General features: G+C 48.7%; 2 protein-coding genes across 2 annotated transcripts in view; one reads left to right on the forward strand and one right to left on the reverse strand.

Annotated features, from left to right (window-relative positions):
• LOC139684162 (uncharacterized) overlaps nucleotides 1-22,847 on the reverse strand; it is a 1,455,962-nt gene that overhangs the window by 334,809 nt on the left and 1,098,306 nt on the right. Inside the window, 1 exon segment of the mRNA XM_071579763.1 lies at nucleotides 21,405-21,416. Within this exon segment, the coding sequence (XP_071435864.1) occupies nucleotides 21,405-21,416 (12 nt within the window).
• LOC139684161 (uncharacterized) overlaps nucleotides 1-22,847 on the forward strand; it is a 1,434,678-nt gene that overhangs the window by 273,377 nt on the left and 1,138,454 nt on the right. The window contains 1 exon segment of the mRNA XM_071579762.1: nucleotides 11,487-12,206. Within this exon segment, the coding sequence (XP_071435863.1) occupies nucleotides 11,487-12,206 (720 nt within the window).

A 22,847-nucleotide genomic window follows, 5' to 3' on the forward strand; every position in this document is an offset into this window, starting at 1 on the left:
ATGGCCAGGTTTTGGTAGTGGGGGGGCTTAAGGGGTGGGTTCTGTGAGCAGCTGCCAGAAGCTTCTCCCATGTCCAGAACCTGACCTGACTCCTGAAGGTGAGGGTGACCCAAGTTCTTTTTAATCCACCCCATGGGGAAGATTAGATTTACTTTATCAATATATCTGTAGATGTAGGGTTTAGAACAGTTTTGTGTGCATGGAAAGTAGGTTTGGAGCAGTTTGGGTTCCTGTCTGTAGTGAAATAAAAGCATAAAAATCCCACTTTCCTTTCCTGGCTGCAAGCCCAGCTTGTCCCCTCCAGGGGTGGGTGTTCCCCCCTCAGCCCCTTGGTGGTTCCTTTGCCCATGGGTAGCAAAGCACCCACTGCTGTTACAGCTGGAGAGTGTTGGAGCCCTGAACCATCAACATTCCAGTCTCTCACAGCTTTGCACCCTAAAAGCTGAAAAGGGTCGATCTCTCTCCTCAAAGCAGCCCAATCCAAATGAAAATGGCTCAATCCCACCCTAAAATTATTATTGTTTTTCTTATTTTCTCTATGAAATTCTGGGGCAGGCAGTTCCAAACTTCAGCTCTCAGCAGGCTGAGGCTTGGTCTTGCAATTCTGCCTTTGCTCAGCCAGAATATTTTCAGTGTTTAATGAGTGTTTATCATCCCTCACAGGAGGGAGGACACTGAACCCTTCCACAAATGAAGAAAACTAGTATAAAAAATTCAGAGAACACTGAACAAAAGAAATACCTTTTGCTTTCATTCATCCTTTTCATGTACTTCTCTTCTGCTTTCTTACAATCGATGTTATCCACAACAGCAATTCTGTAGGTGATGGCCTAAAACCAGCATCTGATTGAATAAGAATCAGTCCATAAAACTAAATCAAAAAGGAGGGATTTGAAACTCTCTCAGATGAGCACAGTTTAGGAAAAGGGCTCCTCAGTCACTTAGAAAACTTGGCTGATGCTGCTCATTGTGTGCCTGAAATTTTTAAATAAATAATAAAAATTCGTCTTACATGTCCTAGTTCAGCAGGTGGGACCAGTTTATCCCTGTGTGGATGTTCAAAGCTGTGTATTCCACACCCTCTCTTCATTTCCCAAAAGCTGTTAACAATGGAGCATTTGCAGCAGCTGCCCAGGGCACAGCTGACCCCTCAGGCTGGGAGCTGGGTGTGAAAGACATCTGTGAGATAAGAGCTGGGATAACTCCCCTGCAGGGAGTCGTTAGCACCTTGACACCCAGCCTGAGGGGGCGTGGCTGCTAATGGGCCATCAAGGGCTCCAAAATACCCCCTGACTCCCAGAGTTAATCACCCCTTGTGTGACTCCCCGCCCAGGGGGAGGGACTGGCTGCTCCCTGGGGTACATATCTTGGGGGAAGACCTCAGGGGACACTCGTTGGATTGAGAGGAGGACCAACACCTCGACAGGAGGAGACCACCACCTTCAACCAGCCTGTGACCACCACTCTCCACCAGACTGCAACTGTCAGCTGCACCAACAGGTTTGCCACTTTGCACTTTTCCTTTGGACTTGGGGGAGACACACAGGGTTCAGCACAGGGGCTAAGAAACCCCTTTGTGCTTTTGCCCCAGGGGGCTGGGTTATACTGCTGGGGTTTTGTGGGTTAAAACCAATTTTTCACTTTGTGCCATTGCATTTCTTGTAACACTTTCATCAAATTGTAACTCTGACTTATAATCTCCTTTGTGTTGTGTTCATTTCTCCTGCCAGTTTCCCTTTAAACCAGCACAGCTCCCCACTTGGAGCTTCCACCACCCTCTGGAAGGATCTGAGCTGTGACCACCACTGGGACAGGACCACAGACACCACTGGGTGAGGACCACTGGCTTGACTGCCTGTCCCAGCAGCACAGCCTGACTGCAGTGCTGACTCTCAAGGTTCCTGCCAGGGTTTTGGGGTGTGGGGAAGGTGAATCCTATGGAAGGGGGGCCATTCTGTCTCTGTGCTGTGGCCATGTGTGTTTTATGGGAGGGGGAGGCTGGGCACTAACTTGACTGGACAGAGTGAGCTGGGCTTCGGAAGTTTCTTCTCCTGAGTTGGTTTAGCCCAGTTCATGTGATGTTTTCAGCATTTCTTCTTGGTAAAGAGTTGGAGTTTTTCCCCCTTACATTTAGATGTATTCGTTCACTTTCTCTGCATTGCAGACACCTGAGTAGGGAATCCTGGGGAAGAGACTTCTCTCCACGATGACTCCCTGTTGCAAATTATCTCAAACTGAGACATGGGTGTGTTTCTAGAGATAGATTTGAGAGTAGAAACCCCCAACCAATGTGCTAACATGTTGGTTTTTTACCCCAGAACAGGATTTCTCCTTTCCAAACATTGAAAGGATGCAGAAGGAGACTGCGAACAAGATGAAGATGCCCCGGGAGCCCCAGGCAGGTGAGGAGAAAGTCAGTGCCCCTTTGCCCCTCTCTTGTGCTGCATCTTCCAGCCCAGCATGGCCCCGGCTGCAGGACAATCCCGCTGCCGACACCGTCCTGCCAGGGCCGAGTTTGGGGGGATGTCCTTGGCCTTCCCTGTGGGCCGGAGGCAAATGCCCTGAGTGTCCTTGTTCCTTCCTGCCCCAGGCCCCGAGCTGAGCACGGAGAGCACGGAGAACCAATCCCCCAGGCAGAACTTCACAGCAGAGGCTGTTTTGAACCGTGCCATGGTGCAGGAAGTCACTGGGGAGGAAAAGCCACGGCGATCCCACAGGAAGAGGAGCTCCAAGCCGAGCCAAGAGACACCCGAGGAGGAAACACCCAACGTGTCTGGGGAAGGCAGTCGAAGATTGAGCCAGAGCTCTGACCTGGTGGTGCAGCAGCAGCTTCAGAGAAGTGTTGCCGTAGAAGTCTGTAAAAAAGACTCTGAGCCAAGTTTTGTAGGAGATAAGATAATGGGCAGGCACTTTAATGAGCAACCCCGCTCATCCAGGAATACATCGACGCGCGCGCGCCCGCAAGCTCTAAGTTCTATAGCTTTTATAATATAACCTATCCAATCACTACTGTCCACATGTCCAGTTCCACCTCTGTCCCCTCCCAGTTCCCACCCCCGTTGAATTGGGGCTGGGGTCGTTGGGACCCTCTGTCTTCATCCACCTCCTCTTCTTCAGTACACAAAGGTCTCTTGGACGCTCTCCAGGGCTTTGGGTCACACTGCTCCATGTTTATGTTCTCTTCTGATATGCCTTAATCAGGTACCTTGAGGAAGAGACTAAACAGCTGGCAGATCTTAGCTGCCTGTTCTGGAGCAGGGGTAGAGATAGAAGGACTTTGTGCTACAAGCTGCTAAATATTAATTCACTAAAATCTACAGCATTGCATCTACTGTGTCTCTAAAATCTACAAAATATGAAAATTGAAAAGTTAAAAAAAACCCTTTCGGCATCATGTCCCCCCTTTTAGAAACGGACAAAACTCAAAATTTTGTTCGCTTCTACTTTCCATACTTGAAATTGTACCAAAGAGATGAACAGCATTTGCAACATTTGATCATGCAATAAGCAATTATGCAAACACTAATTATATATATCACTACCAAAAACAGCTGTTTCATCCAGGTCCAGTTCGGCAACCATGACGTGAGCTTGTGGAAAACATCATCCAGGCCTAATGAGACATTATCAAGGGTTACCTGATGCAGAATTTTGGTTTGCTTCCGAATTGCAGCCAGATCTTTCTCAATTCTTCCATTTTGGTCTATGTAGGAACAACAACTAGTGTTAATGACTTTACACACACCTCCCTGTGAGGCTAGTATCAAATTCAGGGCCATTCTATTTTGCAGAACTACACGAGACAAACTGTGGACCTCTTCTTTCAAAGCTGTAATAGCATCTGTGGTTTTATCTTGGAGGTTTTCGAGGATAGCTGAGATATTGACAACTGCTTTTTCTAATTCACTTACTCCCAAGGATGGAATTGCAGCTCTGACTATGCTGTGGAAAAGTGTGGGACGATCTATAAGGGGATTATTGGTTCTCTTTACCCTTCTGGGATAGATTCCTCCCCACCCTTCTTGTTCATCAATTTGGTCAAAGATTGTTATGTTTGGTATCACAGCTCCTAAAGTGCAGACCCTGTCTTTATTGAGGGGTAAAACTTTCCAGGCTTCATTTTCACAGATCCAGTACCACCCTGAGCCCTGTTTAGGGACTATTCTCCAGGGTCGTGCTGCCATTTTTATCACCATCTTTGGGGTTAACCCCTTGGTAGCTGTGCTGGTGTCACAATAGGTAGGAAGGGTGACATTTCCTGTAACATTAATATACAGACAGGGAACAGTTTGATCGTCTTGACCGAGAATTACATTGCTCTGGGGTATTGAATAATAGGCTCTCTCAACTAGTTTCCATGTCCCCGGGACTCCGAAAGTCTCACCAAAGTTTGTCTCGTTCATTAGAATACCAATCAGGGGCCAATCACTCTCATCATCAATTGCTGGTGTTTGTGTACAAATCCAGCAGTCAGTTTTGTGAAGGATTTTAGACACATTTTGCACCAGGGTCACATGTAAATTTTGATTCCACACTCGCATCATAGTTACCGACTGTACAGACCACATGAACAGAAGAAGCAGTCTAAGCCGCATCATCGTCATCAGTGTCCGGTTCTGCTTTGTCAATTGTCCCAGGAATTGATGCTTTCTTCACTCTGGAGTAATGGAACCAGGGTCCTTTCCCGGCAACTTTAACCGCAGTAAAAGAAGTCAGCAGGACTTGGAAGGGTCCTTTCCACTTAGCTCGCAGCGGATCGTTGTCCCACCATTTGACATAGACCCAGTCTCCGGGCTGGAACTGATGAGCAGGTGTGTCTAGTCCGATCGGTCTGGATAGCTCAACAAATTTCTGGAGTCTCTGTAAAGTAGAGCTTAAAGCCGTTAAATACTTTTGTAAATCAACTTTCCCTTTTATGTGAATGTCCCCCGGGAGGTGCGGAGCTTGGTATGGTCTCCCATACAGTATTTCATAAGGGCTTAAGTTATCCCTCCGCCTTGGTTGAATACGAATTCTCAGGAGAGCCAGAGGCAGAGCTTGAACCCATGACATGGATGTTTCTTGACAAATTTTACTGATTTGCATTTTGAGGGTACCATTCATGCGTTCAACTTTGCCACTCGCCTGAGGCCTGTAGGGGGTATGCAAGTCCCAAACAATTCCGAGGGTACGACACACCTCCTTAACTATGGTTGCAATGAAATGTGTCCCTCTGTCTGATGACATTCCCAGAGGAACTCCAAATCTTGGAATTATGTGGTTAAGTAGAGCTTTTACCACTTCCCTTGCTGTGTTGGTGCGACAGGGGTATGCCTCAGGCCATCCACTGAATGTGTCAACTAGTACCAGTATGTACTTATACCCTTCTCTGGGTGGTAACTCAGCAAAATCTATTTGCCAGTAATCTCCAGGAAAGTCTCCAGCCTTTGTTACCCCTAGCACCACTCTCTTGGTTGTGTCAGGATTATTTTGCCTGCAAATTTCACATTTGCTAACAGTGGATTGCACGACCTCGGTCATGCCTGTCCCTATGATTACCTTTTTTAGGTGCTTTAGAAGGTTTTCACTTCCCCAGTGTGTAGCTTCATGTTCCTGCAGAGCTATTTCTCTAAGGATTGGGGCTGTAACTACAACCTGTCCTGTGGGTGTAACTGCCCATCCACTTTCTTTAATTTCTGCGTTAAGGGACTTAATTAACTGCTGGTCTTTTTCATGGTATTTTGGGGTGAATCCTGTCAAGTCAATTTCTTTTTGTGGTATTACTGGCAGGATGCCTTTTTCTGCAGCCCTTTTTGCTGCCTGATCAGCAAAATGATTTCCCAATTCAGGGGCTGTTTTCCCCTTCTGGTGAGCTCTGCAATGAATGATAGACACCTTTTCTGGTTTCCAAATGCTTTGCAGAAGTGCATTAATTTGGTCTGCGTGTTTGATTCCACTGCCCTGAGCAGTTAACAGGCCTCTCTCCTTCCAGATTGCTCCATGGGCATGAACCACGCTGAAAGCATATTTAGAATCTGTCCAGATATTTACCTTCTTTCCTTCGCTTAGTTCCAGGGCTCTCGTTAATGCAATTAGTTCTGCTTTCTGGGATGATACATCTGCTGGTAAGGCTTTTGCTTCAATCACCTCATCTTTCGTTGTGACAGCATATCCTGTCAAACGCTTACCATCCTGCATGAAGCTGCTCCCATCTGTGTACAGCTCCCAGTCTGGATCCTCAAGGGGTGTGTCCTTCAGGTCTGGTCTGCTGGCGTAGATCTCCTCTAGTGTCTGTAAGCAATCATGCTCGGGCACGCTGTCAGTTAGTGTCGAGGACAGAAACATGGCAGGATTTACATTGGATGTTGTTTTCAGGGTAACATCATCCTGTTCCAACAACACAGCTTGGTACTTGAGCATTCTGCTAGGGGACAACCAGTGACCCCCCTTTCGCTCAAGCACTGCCTGAACTGCATGGGGTACATACACGACAATGCACTGCCCCAGGGTGAGTTTCCGAGCTTCTTGGATTAGGATAACAGTCGCAGCCACAGCTCGCAAACATCCCGGCCACCCCTGGCTGACATTGTCTAGCTGTTTGGAGAAGTAAGCCACAGCCCTGCGCTGGCATCCTAGGGTCTGTGACAGTACCCCCAGGGCAACACCTTGTTGCTCGTGTGTGAACAGTTCAAAAGGTTTGGTTAAGTCTGGCAGTCCCAGTGCTGGAGCTGACATCAAGGATTGTTTCAGCTGTTTAAATGCAGCTCTAGTTTCATCAGTCCATTCCACGACTCCTCCCTGGGCTGCTTTCAGTGCTCCATATAAGGGTTTGACTAGTAGTCCATAATTAGCCACCCAAAGTCTGCACCATCCTGCCATGCCCAGGAAAGCCTGCATCTCTCTGACGGTGTGGGGCTCTGGGAGACGGCAGATGGCTTCTTTCCTGTCTGCACTGAGCCGTCGATGTCCCTTGTATATTTCCAGCCCCAGGTAGATGACTAGTTCCTTTGCAATTTGTGCTTTCCCTTTTGAGACTTTATATCCATTTAAACCCAAAAAATTTAAAAGACTTACAGTGAGTCTGATGCATTCATCCCGGCTTCTTGTGCCGAGCATCAGATCATCGACATACTGTAGGAGGATTCCCTCTGGCTCCTGCCTTCTCCATTCCTCCAGCTCCTTAGCTAGTTGGTTCCCGAATAGCGTTGGGCTGTTCTTATAGCCTTGGGGTAGAACTGTCCAGGTGAGTTGGGTCTTTCTTCCTGTTTCAGGGTTCTGCCATTCAAAAGCAAAGAGCTCTTGGCTGTCTTTATGCACAGGAATACAGAAGAAGGCATCCTTGAGATCAAGCACAGTAAACCACCCTAAATCATCAGTTAATGTGGTGAGCAGGGTATATGGATTAGCCACTACAGGGTGTATGTCCTCTGTTATTCTGTTAATTGCCCTTAGATCCTGCACTAAACGATAGCTCTTGCCATCGGCCTTTTTCACAGGCAGGATAGGGGTATTATATTTGGATTCACATTCTACCAATAGCTTGAATTTGAGAAACTTTTCAATTAGGGGTGCTAATCCTTTCAAGCTCTCTAGGCTCAAAGGGTATTGTTTTTGTCTTACCGGTGTTGCTCCTGGCTTGAGAGTGATGCTTACTGGTTCTGCTTGCCTGGATCTTCCAGGGTAATCACTGGCCCACACTAAGGGGATGACAGCATCCTCTACCTCTGCTGGGATCTCCTCGTGGCTTTCCTGTATGAAAAAGGTAGCTGCTTCGATATATTTAGTATCAGGAATTATGACTTTTATTTTCCCCCCTTTGCAGAATTTAATCTCAGCCTCCAACTTCTCTAACAAATCTCTGCCTAGTAAAGGCTTGGGAGAGTTTGGCATATAAAGAAATTGATGAGTTACCCAGTGCTTACCTAATTTAAACTTCAGAGGCTTAAAGAAAGGCCTGGTTTCACTTACCCCGGTAGCACCAACTACAGTTATAGAATCATGACTCAGTTTCCCTTCCAAGGTGTTTAACACAGAATAAGCTGCACCTGTATCAACCAAGAATTCAACTTCTTCTTCCCCCAGCTTAGCTATAACCAGAGGTTCTGCTGGGGTAGTAACCTCCGGTCTGCTTCATGCATTCTGACTCACAGTCAGCTGGGGGGCTGGAGGGGGAAGAGGAGGGTTTTCATCCTTTCTCAGGTCTGGGCAATCCTTTCTCCAGTGCCCCTTCTTTTTACAGTAGGAACACCTATCATATTGGTAATGATGCTTACACCCCTTATTCTGGGTACTGTGTTTACGACGCTCCTGGCAGTTACAGTGTCCATGACCGTCATCTTATTCCAGTTCCAACACCTTTGTTTTGCCCTTTTGTTCTCTATTCCGGTATACCACCCAAGCTATATCCAGCAACTCACTAATATCCTTTTTGTCCCCTGCCTTCTGCAGTTTCCTCCTTATGTCATCTGCAGACTGGCCTATGAACAAATTAACCAAATGCTTTTTCCCTGTGTCTGATTCTGTATCTATGTCTGTGTATTTTCTTATGACATCTTTCAGCTTATTCAGGAAATCAGTAGGAGATTCATTTTTGTCCTGTTTTACCTCATACATCTTAGCCCAATTCACTGCTTTTGGGATAGCATGTCTGAACCCATAAACCACATACTCCTGGTATCGTGTCAGTGCTTCCCTCTGTGCTGGCACATTAGGATCCCATTTTGGATCCATTGGGGGAAATATCTGCAGAACCTCCCCCGAAATCTGCCCAGCTGCCCTCAGCAGCTGAATTCCAGCTTTTGCTGCTCTCTTAACCATTTCTTTCTCTGTGCTGTCCAATAGGGTGTCCATCAGCACTTCAAGGTCAAACCAATCAGGATCTTGAGTCTTTATTGCCCTTTCTACATAGTTAGCAACTTTATCGGGATTGTCTCTATATGACCCCACTGAAGCCTTCCACTGCTGCAGCTCTACCAGTGAAAAAGGAGTCTTTATATACATAGGACCTTGGTTTCCCATAGCCTGCCTTAAAGGAGCTTCTAGCACAAGCTTTTCCTTCCCTTTTCTTGTTCTCCTAGCTATGGGATCAGGATCTGATAAGGCAGTCAGCAATCTCTTCCCTACTTTCCTAGTGGGCGCCGCAGAAGCTTTCACTTTTGGCTTTACCACAGGAGCTTCCTCCTCCTCTGAGCTATCCGATTCATCACCTGAAGGCTCCACGTCTGATTCCTTATTCCTGGGCAACAAAAGTGGGGGGAGGCTTCCCCTCCTCTGTTCCCTTGCTCCCTGTTGCTGTGAGCTCGAAGCAGGAAATTCCCCCGCTGCCCCCCCGCCTCTGCTCCGTGGCTCTGTATGCCAAGGCGGAGCAGTGGGGACAACCCCGCCTCCACTGTACCCCCCTGGGTACAGATATAATCCATATGGGTAAGGAATGGGAGGTGTTAAGGGGAAGGAGGCATGCCTGGCCCTGCCTTCGAAGGCAGGATCGAAAGCTCCCAGGTTGTATGGAGAAGGTCTCTCCATTTTGGGTACCACCTCAACCCCTCCTGCGGCTCCTGCCACCACACCATCGCTCGCACTGAAATCTATAAGATCAGCTGGTCCTGCCGGCTTTGCCGTCCCTGAGGGGTCGAGCACAGCCCCTCCAGGTCCATGATCTCCCCTTCCCACGGGCTGATCTGTTCTAGCCGTGAGATCCGTTCCAACCTGAGCCTCTGCCCCGGCTCCAGCCGCTCCTATGGCCCCTGTTGCTATGGTAACCGCGCCTGGCTGATCGAACGCCCCGGCTTTCCCCGCCGTGCCTGGCTGCAAAGCTGCAGCCCCATCAATCGCTTGCAGAGCGTCAGCCCCGCTTCCACCAGCCTGCATGCTCTGTGCCACCAGCTCCGGCCTCGGTAAGGGGACAAGCAACTCCCCGTCTCCAGCAGCCACCCCCGCTGCTGCTCCACCAGGTCCCGCCGGCAGCCCTGGGCTGGGAACTGCTACTCCAGCAGCCCCTGCCCCCACTCTAGGACCAGATCCAGCAGCCACCGCTGCCCCCGCTCCGGGACCGGATCCAGCAGCCCCCCCGGCTGCTCCAGCCCTCAAGTTTGGAGCAATTAAGAGGTCCCAATCCTCTTCCTTAGGAATATAAACCTGGCTAATATCCTCTTTCTTGGTTTTTCCATGCCGTTTCCCCTTTGCCTTTCCCAGAACAAACACAGGCTCTCTCGAGTCCCCAGCAGGGGAGCCAGCCTTAGAAATACCCTTCTCATACCCTCTCATCCATTCTGGATGGGACAAAAAGGCCAAAAACAACTCAGCATACTTCACTTCATTCCATCTCTCCTCTGTATGCAAGATCGAAATTAGCTGTAACACATCCTCTAGCACAAAAGACCCAGTTTCGGGCCAAACCTTTCCCCCACGCTTACAATGAAGTGGCCACATATTAAGACAGAGCCTACACAGTTCCTGTTTCTTCAAAGATGTTTCAGAACCAGTAAGAGGACTCCAGTGATCTAAAACCAAGCCTAAAGGGGAATCTTTTGGTATCTCGTCCTCTGAACTTTGGACACAGCCCATAGTGATTCTTTAGCAACACCACCACCAGTGCCTCAGGCTAAACCAAACAGCTTTGACTCCGAAGTTCACAAGAGGCGTCCCCCTTGCAGCCGGCCTCCCAGCCTGCTACCCTCCTGCAAATGCTGCGTGGTCTGCCCTTCCCGAGGCTCAAGGGACAACCCCGTCCCTCCCAGGCGAAAACCCTCGCCCTTCCAGGCCAGGAAACTGGCTAGGCCTAAGGCCAGTTCTCCCTCCCGGCCCTTCCGTATTCCTACCAGGGGCAAAAACCCCCCTTTCCGTAGCCAAATGCCACAGAAACCCAAAGTAACTGCCCGTTATCTCACCTCCGTGGTCCGGACCAGGAATTTGAAGTGAATCAGGTCCTGCTTCCACCTTTCGTGCAGCCAAACTGTTGCCGTAGAAGTCTGTAAAAAAGACTCTGAGCCAAGTTTTGTAGGAGATAAGATAATGGGCAGGCACTTTAATGAGCAACCCCGCTCATCCAGGAATACATCGACGCGCGCGCGCCCGCAAGCTCTAAGTTCTATAGCTTTTATAATATAACCTATCCAATCACTACTGTCCACATGTCCAGTTCCACCTCTGTCCCCTCCCAGTTCCCACCCCCGTTGAATTGGGGCTGGGGTCGTTGGGACCCTCTGTCTTCATCCACCTCCTCTTCTTCAGTACACAAAGGTCTCTTGGACGCTCTCCAGGGCTTTGGGTCACACTGCTCCATGTTTATGTTCTCTTCTGATATGCCTTAATCAGGTACCTTGAGGAAGAGACTAAACAGCTGGCAGATCTTAGCTGCCTGTTCTGGAGCAGGGGTAGAGATAGAAGGACTTTGTGCTACAAGCTGCTAAATATTAATTCACTAAAATCTACAGCATTGCATCTACTGTGTCTCTAAAATCTACAAAATATGAAAATTGAAAAGTTAAAAAAAACCCTTTCGGCATCAGAAGGGAGAAGCACTACAAGTGCTTGGAATGTGAGAAGAGATTCAGCCAGAGCTCCCATCTGATCCGCCACCAGCACATCCACACTGGGGAACGGCCTTACACATGTGAGGAATGTGGGAAGAGCTTCAATCAGAGCTCCACCCTTAAGCAACACAAGAAGATCCACACTGGGGAATATCCCTACGAGTGTTCTGACTGTGGGAAGAGGTGTCGGACCAGCTCCAATCTCATCACGCATCAGCGCACACATACGGCGGAGAGGCCCTTCTGGTGCACCGACTGCGGAAAGAGATTCAATGACAACTCCAACCTCATTGCTCACCGGTGTATCCACACCGGAGAGAGGCCGTATCTTTGTTGGGAGTGTGGGAAAAGCTTTAGGCAGAACTCTGAGCTTGTCATCCACCAGATGATCCACACTGGGGAGAGGCCCTACGAGTGTTCTGAGTGTGGGAAGAGGTTTCAGACAAGCTCACTTCTCCTCAGGCATCAGCGAATACACACCGGGGAGAGGCCTTTCCGCTGCACCGACTGCGGGAAGAGATTCAACCAGAACTCCAACCTCATCACCCACCAGCGTATCCACACTGGAGAGCGGCCATGCAAGTGTGACGAGTGCGGGAAGAGCTTCACCCAGAGCTGTAGCTTGACCAGACACCAACGCACCCACCAGTAAGGGAAGCCCTGTGCGTGCCCCAAATGTGGGAAGAGCTTTATCTGCTGCTCCAACTCCATCACCCATCTCCAGAGCCACGTTTTGAACAGAACTCATGAACCACATTCCCAGTGATCCACGTTAGGAACACACCTGGCTTGTGTTCTCCTCATCCTCCTGGTTCTCTGTGGGCACTTGAATTCACAAAGGGGGAGGAACATCCATGGTCTCATGGGTTTTGTTAGGCCCAGATGTTTTCTATTGTAGGCCTTGGACAATCAGCTGACTTGAACCACGTCAGGGCAGTTGACTTCTACAGACCAATGATATTGCCTACCATATTCTGATGTCATCTCAGATAGAAAAAGAGAGGGAGGAGGGGTCTTCCTTCTTCTTCCTGCTGGATGAGCAAAAACTTGGGGTGAAGCTCAGAGCTCCTGGGGAGAAACCAAGGCCCTCCAGCATTTTATTATCTTTTCTAGGGAATTGCAATTTTTTTCTTATTGCTCTTGCTAGCTTTTATTCTTAGTGTGTAGTTTGTATTTTATTGGGATTTTACTTTTTCTCTCTATTCTGTTTAATACACCAAAATCTACTGAACTATGGTCTGTTGTTTGTTTGTTGGGTTTTTTTGGGGTGGGAGGAGGGTGTGGGAGGAGGAGGGACTTTTCCTCTGAAATGCTTAATTGGCATTTTGCTAAGTCAGAATCATCCCACGTGGGGACAGAGACTGATGTGTGAAATTCATTGGGAAGGGGGATTTGTTGACTTTTGAACATAAAAATCTCCCCTGCTCTCACTTAGTTCTTCTGGTGGCCAAAAGCAATCCTGAATGGCGTTTGAGATATTTTCCAAACTAAATAATTCTATAATTTTAATTCTCTAAAGGCCACCCAACCCAACCCCATATACATTCACATGATTCGGGGTTTTTGTGTTTTTTAAAAATATTTTATTTGATTCATCTCCATCCCTTAAAACCACCTGAAATTGAAGTTAAAATGAAGAGATCTAACAAAGACATCTAAATTTCCACCATCCTCTTGGGAATTGGGGCAGGAATTTGGGGTTCAAAGGGATATTCAGGAAGATTTCAGGGTTCTGTTGGGATTTGTGATAGTTTTCACCCAAACTGGAGGTGTCCAGACTGATTGACATTTCTCCATCATTTTGCAGTCCAATATCTGAGAGGGATTGATCTGTCAGCTCATAACACCTCAATCCCACCCCAAAATGGCTCCATGCCAACTTGAAATGACTCAATCCCATCACAAAATGGTTTAATCCAATTTGAACCCACTTAGGGGGAGTCACCAGCAGGAGACAGGATGCTACAAATCCAGGGACGATGGGGTAAAATTGGGAGGGCTTGGATGCAAATTGGGAGGTTTCGGATGGGACTTGGAGGGGAATGGAATGGGATTTGGGAAACATGAGATGGGGTGTGTTGAAAAACTGAGGGAGCTTCTGTGGTGCCCTCCTGTCCTGAGGAGGGTAATGTGAGGGAGTGTGAAGATCATGTGACATCAGCACTTGGAGTGGGAACCCACAGAGAGGGACACAGGGAGCTCTTTCTGAGGGGATCCTGCTGCTTTGCAGCAGTTCAGGGGGCTTTAAATATCATTTGAAGATTTCGCTCCTCTTTTTCTTGGGCTAAGTTGACCCTCTTGCAATCGGGGGGATGAGATGACTCTATTGACAGAAAAATCCTGCTGTTTTATATCTTGTTTAGGGGTTCTAAATGGCTCTTGGGAGTCCCCCCACCCTCATTCTGGGGGTTTCAGTGACTCCGTGACTCCATTGGGAACTGAGGAAGGTTATAATCCCCAATTCTGAGGTGTTAGAAGTGGCTTTGTTGGGGACCCACATTTCATTGACATCTCACCTGCTGGAGGGTCCCTCCCCTTCCTCCAAACCTCTTGGGGTGGGGCTGGAACTCCTCCCCACACTGGGAGCATCCACAGTATTTTTTGGGGGTATGAGACTCCTTGTGCACTGGGATCAGCCCAGCTGGTGTCACAGAATGCCAGAATGTGCTTAGTGAGAAGGGACCCCGAAGGATCATGGAGTCCGATCCTAAGTCCTTCACAGTCCCATCCCCAAGAGTCACACCCTGTGCCCCAGAGCATTATCCAAACACTCCTGAAGCTCTGGCAGCCTTGGGGTTGTGCCCACTGCCATGGGGAGCCTGTTCAGTGCCACCACCCTCTGGGGGAAGAACCTCTCTCGAAGATCCAACCTAAGCCTGCCCTGACACAACTCCAGGCCATTCCCTGGGTGCTGTCCCTGGTCCCCACAGAGCAGAGATCAGTGCCTGCCCTTCCTCTGTCCCTGCCCAGGAAGTTGTACCTGCAATGAGGTGTCTCCTCTGTCTCCTCTTGTACCGCTAAACACACCAAGTGCCCTCAGCTGCTCCTCACACACATCCCCTGCAGGCCCTTGCCCATCTTGATTTCCTCCTTTGGACACTCTCCAATGGCTCAATCTCTTCCATCTCTTTTAGTGCCCCAAAATGCCCCAATATTGCAAGGGACATAAATGCCAGGCCTGAGGGTTCCCAAGGGCCATTGTGACATTGCAGGGCCTGCTGGAACCCAGGGCACACTGTGACACTGCAGAGCCCAGGGCACACTCTCACACACACAGAATCAGCCAGCCCTGCCCGGCGCTCGGCAGCAGCGCGGAGGGCACTGCCCACACCTGGCACCGCTGGCACCACAAGAGGAGCCCCACTGGCCTCTCTGTGTCCAACAGCAAAGACAGACACAGCCCTGGCACAAGGGGCAGCTGCTGCTGCTCCTCACTGTGCCCAGCAAGGCACACACACGCACCCCCCGGCACAGCAGGAGGCACATCCAGCTGCTCCTGAGCCAGCACAGGGCACAGCCCCTGTGCCCCTCCAGGCCTGCAAAGTTCCCTCTGTCCCACCATCACCTCAGGCTACTGCCCTGAACCTCTGGGGCTGCTCCCTGTCACTTCTCATCCTGAAATTGGAGGTCAGGACTCCAGCAGATCCCTTCTCTGCTCCGATTCTTGATGGTGCCAAATGCCCTGTGGGGTGAGTGCAGCAATGGCAGCAGAAGAACTGGCAGCACAGGGTGAAACCCATCTGGGCTGCTGCCTCGTGGCAAAGGTATCAGTGCCGGGGTGGAGCTCCTGCAATGAAGGTGTGTCATGGGGATGCTCCTGTACCCAAGAGTCAGGCCCCTGAAGAACAGCAGAACAACCAGCAGGTGGGTCAGGCTGCTGCCATTGAAGGGGCTCAGGTGCCTTGGCATTGGCAGGACAAGGGGGAATTATTTATGGCCAGGACACCTCGAGCCCTCAAGGAAGAGATGAAATATATGGATGGGCTTGTGGCTGAGAGGTGGGGTTAGCCATGGACACTGTTGCACAGGGTATCCATGAATGTGAAATGTGCTGCAGTTACACAGGCCAAGAAGGAGGATTCTCTCTGGGTTGGAGGACGATGACTGGAATAGAAATAAAGGGAGGCCTGGAAGACTGACTGGATCACACTGCCCCAAACACTCCATGGCAAGGGCCACATTCTTGTGGTGATGGAAAGAAGCACAGAAAGGCTGGAAACATCCCCTGTGTCCCATGACACTGCTTGGAACACCGTCCTGGTCCTGGAGGAGGGAATGTGATGGTGACATGGAACCCCTGAAAGAATTGACTCAGACAGTGGAACGCATTTCCAGAAAAAACCTGACAGACTCCTGGGCCAAAGACCCTGTCTCTGAGTGTGTAAATCCCATCCCCATGCCAGGAGTGGTGACCTGAACTGGCCAAAGAGATATTCCACCCCATAGGACATCATGCCTAGTATATAAACTGGTGAGAGTTACATGGGAGGGGCTGATGTGGGTTTGGGAAGGGGAGTCTGGCAGCAGTCAGTGGGTGGTGGGCAATTGGATTGTGCATCACATTTTTTCCCCCTTTAATTATCAATATTATTATTATTTACCATTATTATTTTCTGTTACTTTGTTTTCAATTCTTGAACTGTTCTTACCTCAACCTACAAGTTTCACTTTGATTGCCCTCCCAATTCCACTGGGCTGGAGTGGGGAGAGAGGGAAGGCTGAGCGAGTGTCTGTGTGGGGCTTCACCTCCAGTTGGGCCCCAAACCAGGACACCAGGGAGTTCTCCCTGCAGGCACAGAAATGCTCCCTTGCCCTTCTCCAGGACATCCCTTTCCCCAGGTGAGTGTGTCCACTCCAGCCTGAGCAGTCAGTCCTGGCTCCCACCCTGTGATCCCTGCAGGGCCCTGAGCTGGAAGTGCTGCCCTGCAGAGGGAGGGGCTGTGCTCTCCTGGGGCCATATCACAGGTCCAAAGGGAAAGAAAACTGAAGAAAAGCAAAGGACAGGGAGCAATGAAGACAGACTCCTCTGACAAAGTCACACCAGTTTTCAGATAACTCTCCCCCAGATAGAAATGCATTTCCTTCTCTGGTCTGTGCTGGCTGAGGGTGGTGTGAGCAGCAGGAGCTCTGCCCATGTGCTGCCAAGGCCTCAGCTGTGCTCTGCTGCACTGGGGACATGGAGCTGCTTTGTGACAGCTCTGACCACCATGAGGCAGGTCAAATGTAACCCACCATTTATAAAAATATCAGCCTTTGTCCTTCTGACTCTGCAGCAGAGAGGCTGAACATGTCCTTGGAATAATTTTCTCTGTGTTTTTGTATTTTCAACCACAATTCATGGAGAATATTCTACTTAAGGTTATGAATTTTCATGCTTTTCACTGAAAATATGAAAAGCCTTGAAACAAGAAAAGATTTAAAGGGACTCAGCTCTCTGTGGCTTAGAGCAGAGCCAGGAGGGCTGCAGTGTCCATCACTGTGTTTCCCATCTGATCTGACCTTTCCCTGGTGCTCCATTCACATTGAGTTCACACCAAGAAATCTTGAAAAATATAACCCCACAAGTGTCTGTGCTGTGCTGAGAGCAGGGCAGTGCTGCTTCCAAGGGCAGATCTGGGACATCTTCTCAGTGCCAGACCAGAGATGCAGCTGGGATGGACAGAGGAGGATATGAGCCGTCCTGGAGAGATTTCCTTGGTTTATTCACCAGTTTGAGAATCAGATTTGCAATTTCGTTGCCTCTTCCTGAACTGAGATATTAATTTGTATGTGCCAGGCATGCCAGGCCAGAAGATTGAAAAACACGATGCTTCCCTTCCACGCAGGTCCTGCTTTAATGTCCTCCCTGAAATGTGCCCTGGGAACTGCCTGGGGTTGATGTGCGGGATGTGAACAGTCCCAAGCCCTGCAGCAGCCTCTGAGAGAGACAAGGAGCCCTCCCAGGGGCTGCTCCTTCCCCCCAGCCCTGTCAGCAGCTCCCAGGGCCGGCTGAGAGCTGCCCCTGGCAGGCAGCAGAGTCCCTGCCCCAGCACAGCACCCTGGGCTGCAGGACCCTGCTCTGCCCCACAGCCCTGGGCACCCCGGCCTGCACTCCCCGGCTCCACAGCTATTCCAAAGGGACCCCAACAGCCTCCTCCTCACACATCCCATCAACTGGGGCTAGGCCAGCTTTAGGAGATGCCTCCAGACACTTCCCAGGGCAGTGGGCACAGCCCCAAGGCTGAAAGAGCTGCAGGAGATTTTGGATGATGCCCTGGGGCACAGGGTTAAAGGTTATGCTGTAAGGGAGAAATGAACCTGAGTCAAGAAAGTTTAAAAGTCGGAACTGTAATTTACTAGAAAGATTACAAGAAATGCAATGATAGAGAAAAACATTTCTTTGAACCCTCAATAAACCAATTGTATAACCCATCCCCCTGGGACATGAACATTATGGTCTTCATTAGCCCCTGTGCTGAGTGCCACGTGGTATCCCTGAATTCACAGGAAAAGGAAAGGAAACCTTTTGGTGAGGATGATGGTCACAGTCTGGTCAAGAGTGGCTGTTGCAGTTCTGTTAAAGTCTTAGTCCCTCTGGATCCAAATAGTGATACCAGAAATGCCAATCCCTGAAGATTTGACATGCTCAGGTTAAAGTGGGAATGCCCTGCACCTCACCCAGGCTGGGGACTTCAGCAGTGGGTGATTTAACCCTGTGAATCCTGGGATATTTTTGGAATCTTTGATGGTGTGAGCCATTGCAGCTGCCTATTGTTCCAGCCCCTAATGGCCCATTAGCAGACATGAGCCCTCAGAGTGGGTGTGAATGTGTTGATGCCTCCCCAGAGGGGAGTTATCACAGCTGAGTCATCGGTGTGAAGACTCAAACATTCCTGTGCCTCCCAGGTTTCTCATACAGCCAGCTTGTAGCCTCAGGGATTGGGTGAGCTCTGTATTTATACTGATAAATGTAGAAATTTGGGGGTTTTCATATCTTCCAAAATGCAGTTCTGTTCCTTTTCTTCTGTAGGAACTCCTGAACTGTTGGAAAATTTGTCTCAGCTTCTCTCTGAGGGAGGTTTTCAGATTCTTCTCCAGGAATTTTTTGTGAACATGGCTGTGCTGGGCAGCCATTGGAAAGAAAATATTTTGTTGTCCTTTCAAAAATTTTTAGCCAGCCTTCTGCCCCTGGGGTGGAGGTGGCAGGAGAAAATGTGGAGAATGAAGGAGTGGTTACACAGAAATCGGAAATAATCCTGTTATTAAAAGGTGCAGAGAAAAAATAAGTTGGATCCATGATGGCCCATTAGGAGAGGTGAAAATCTCCAGGCCATGTGTGGGAATTGTCTCAGTGCTCCCAGGGGGGAGTTATCACAGCTCAGTCCCTGTGCAAGGCCAAGGAAAACACACCTACCTGGAGCCTGAGCTGGCAGGTGTTCACACCCTCAGAACCTTGGGGGTCACTTTGCACATCATCAGCTCCACCTGCACTGTCTGAGTCATCAGCATTCCAGCCTTTCACACCTGGGCACACATTCTTCTGCCAGGAGAACAGGACCACCCTTATTTAATCTCAAATTCCCTCCCACTCCCAATTAGCAGGCATTTTGGGGAACAGAGAAAAGAGAAGGAGGATATCAGAAGTTTTGTGTCACCCAGGATATTATCCACCACTCTATTCCCTTTTGCTTTTTTTCCCCTTTTCCCCAGTATGCCCTGAATAACACATTAACTCTGCACCTCTCTATCCAATATTACACACAAATAGGAACAATGGAACAGACAGTTTTACACCACAAATAGGTCCTCTTCAGGTACACACCATGTTTCCCTGTTTTTCTGAATTACCCACCAAGTGCAACTTTGTCCTTGAGCAAAATCAATCCCACAGATGGGTTTGCCTTTGCTTGAGACAGGACTGATCCACACGGTTTCCCCTGACACACCTCTCAGGTGCACTGTGGGGACTTTCTCTCCATCTGTGCTGTGAAGGGGCTCTGATTGGGGTTATCATCGAGTTATTAAAATTATTAGAAATGTCTCTGCCCAAATTAAGGTGCAAAGAGGACCAGATGCCAAAGTCAAGAGTGTGGATTTTATTTAAGAGTAAATGTGAGGCAAAGGAAGAGAAATAGAAAGAAATAGGAAAAAGGAGAGGGGGAGGGAAAGAGGGTGACAGAGAAAAGTTAAAACAGGAAATGTATCCCCACTCCATGGAACCCAGTGGTGTCCTGTGGGTCTGGACCTGCTGTCTCCTTGGTGCTGAGGGTCCCCCAAAACAGAGTCCAGGTCGGATTTTCTGGGATATTTTCTCTGTCACAATTTATCTTCACAACATTCCTTTCCAATGAATGTTCCACAAAGCTGCACCCACAACTGAGAAATGTCAGTGGTGCAGAGTGCAAGTATTTCCTAAAATGGTTACAGGTCTTGGGAGCTGGGAAAAGGTTTTCCTGTATTTTATCCATGTCCCATTTGCAGTCCAAAGCTGAAACTCCTTCTGATTTAGGAAGGGGGTCTCAACCATTTTGTATGGAATAGTTTCTTTTATTCTGTTAAGATCTTTTAGTTCACGTGTCAAAATCTCTGTAAGATTTAGACAAATTTTCATTATAAATCCGAAACTTTCTGAGGAAAAACTCTGGGAAGGTTGATACTTATTTGTATGATTTCAAACATGCAAAATCTCTTCTAGAAACTCACAAATTAAACTGGGTTTTCTCTTTTAGTTCTCAAGTGATTGAATTTAAAGTATCTCTCCATAAGAGAAGACTAAGAGATTATTCCACTCCATTCTTTCTTTTTTAGTATAAACAAAAAATGATTTAGCAAAATTAAATAAGAATTAATAAAAATGTTTGCTTTATAATGTCCTGCTAATATTTTACCTCCCGATGAATCCCTCTCAATGAAAACACAAACAAACCACAAGAAATATTATTTAATAATAATTACGGGGAAATTAAAAGTTTTGTTGGTTCCACACAGCTCCATCTCACCAGTTGGCAGGTCCCTATAAAAAGAGAAAAGGAAATTTCACCCAGTACAGACTGATTATTGAAAGGCAGGCTGGGATAATGCTCCTAAAGCAGCAACTGGAGTCTGAAATGCTGACAGTCACAAGGTGACACATCCTGAGGGAAAGACGCTCATAAACCCTTGGCTGCTTTCTGTGAGCCTTCTCCTGCACATCTGCTGGCAGTTCCCCCAGTCCCAGCTGGTTCCTTTGATCTTCAGTTGGGAGTGTTGGAATTCCTGGAAATAGAAAACTAAACAAACTTCACCCAAAAAGCTACTCCTTAGTGAATCAGGTGGTTCAACTGCATGAACTTGGGATCTCTCAGGTGCAGTTTTAACTCCTATTCCATGCAGTGCTCCCTGCACTGCTGTTGTTTTCTGCCCCATTATTCAGGGGGTCTCCTCCCATTAATTTCCTGTTCAGAGGCAGTGAGACTGCTTGTAAAAATTCAGCAGGAGCTGCCCCTTGTGCTGGGTTTCTTTGAGGGTTTTTAGGAGGTTTCTGCTCCTCACCCTGGAGCCATGAACTGACCATATCAGTTGGGCAGATAACACCTGCTCTGTTTGCTCCAGTGGTTTAACTTTGTGCCATCTGGGAAGTGGCTGCAGCCCCTCAGCATCCCACTGCATTAATAGTGACTGGATTTCCATCTCCCCTGATCCAGGGCCAGGCTTTGATATCTTGGGAGCCACACACGGTGCCAGTTTAGCAGCAGTTTGCTGACCCTGGCACACATTGGTGGTTTCAGCTTTAATTAAGGGTCAATCTGCTCCTTCCTCATCATCAGCTGTCAATGCAAACCTGATGTTTTGCTCTTTCTCACAACAACAGACTGGCTCACTGTCTCTCAGCTCCTCCCCTGAACACAGGAAGTTTGAGTTACAAGGCTTTGTTACAGGTTCTACATCCTGCAAATCTCCCCGTAAGATTCTCCCTCTCTTCTGCACATTCCAAAGCTCCACCTGAATCTTTCAGACATGCCCATGCTCAGCAGCAAAGCAGTGCCACCATTTGCAGCCTGTCTTGGAGCTCAGCAGCAAGCAATGCTCCCACTGCAGCCTTTTGGCTTAATCCTTGCTTTTTCTGGAAAAAAACAAGTTTTTGTCTGACTCTTGCAATAACAGGATTATTTCAGATTTCTGTGTATCCACTCCTTCCTTCTCTGCATTTTCTCCTGCCACCTCCACTCCAGCACAGAAGAGTCACTAAGAAATTTTTAAAGGAAGGACAACAATACATTCTATGAAATAGTGACCAGAAATCCCCAAACCCAATGATTTTTGGTGCTCAGATTCCAGTGGGAATGCCCAGTACTTCACTCAGGGAGGGTACTTTCAGAATGGGTGGTTTGACCCTGTAAGTCATGGGACTGGTTTGGAGTCTTTGATGGTCTGGGTTATTGGAGCTGCATATTGTTCCAGCCCCCAATGGCCCATTAGCAGAGATGAGCCCTCAGGGTGGGTGTGAAGGTGCTGATGGCTCTCCAGAGGGGAGTTATCACAGTTATCACAGCTGAGTCATTAGTGTGGAGACACAAACATTCCTGTGCCTCCCAGGGTTCTGTAATGACCCAGTATGTAGCCTGAGGGCTTGACTGGGCCCTGTCTTCCTACTGATAAATCTAGAAATTTAGGTTTTTTCACATCTTCCAAAATGCAGCTCTGTTCCTTGTCTATCAACCTACTTGGAAATCTTTCAAACTTGCAAATCTTTTCCAACCTTCATCAGAGAAGTTCACTGTGATACCAAATACAGAGTTGTACCACAAGGACTGGGATCGTGGAAGAGCAAACATCCCCACACCCTCCCTGTCACCACAGGCAGAGCCACAGGGACCAGGACAGGTCCCCCAACAACTGCCACTGCAAATGACCCGGTTTCTGCACTTGTGCAAACAGGCAAGGACCCAGTTTGGCAGGAGATGCTCCAGGAAAGGACCAGGTATGTCCAAGACACAGAATTTGGGGAAGGAGAACACACCTCAGTGCCCCTCATGCATATCTGGTGTGTGTGAGAACACTCCAGGTCAGAAACATCCACCTGCCCAGGGGTCCAGCATTGGGGCAGCACCAGGATGCAAACAGGGCAGGAGAAACTGCTCCCTGCAGACCCCACAGCCAAGGGCAGAGAGAAACCTGCCAGGCCACCACACACCCCCCAGGCTGTTGAACCTCCTGACACAATCCTGGGGATGAAACCTGTTGTTCTCCTTCCTCCTCTGGACCCAGGAGCCCCAACGTGGGGCACGATCCTGCCCAAACAGCAGAGATTGGCAGGTCCAGGTTTGGGAAAGGGGAACAGAAGAGTCCCCAGGAATGAATAAGGAATAGGGAGCCTCA

Source organism: Pithys albifrons, chromosome 33 (assembly GCF_047495875.1).
Source record: "Pithys albifrons albifrons isolate INPA30051 chromosome 33, PitAlb_v1, whole genome shotgun sequence".
NCBI lineage: Eukaryota > Metazoa > Chordata > Aves > Passeriformes > Thamnophilidae > Pithys > Pithys albifrons.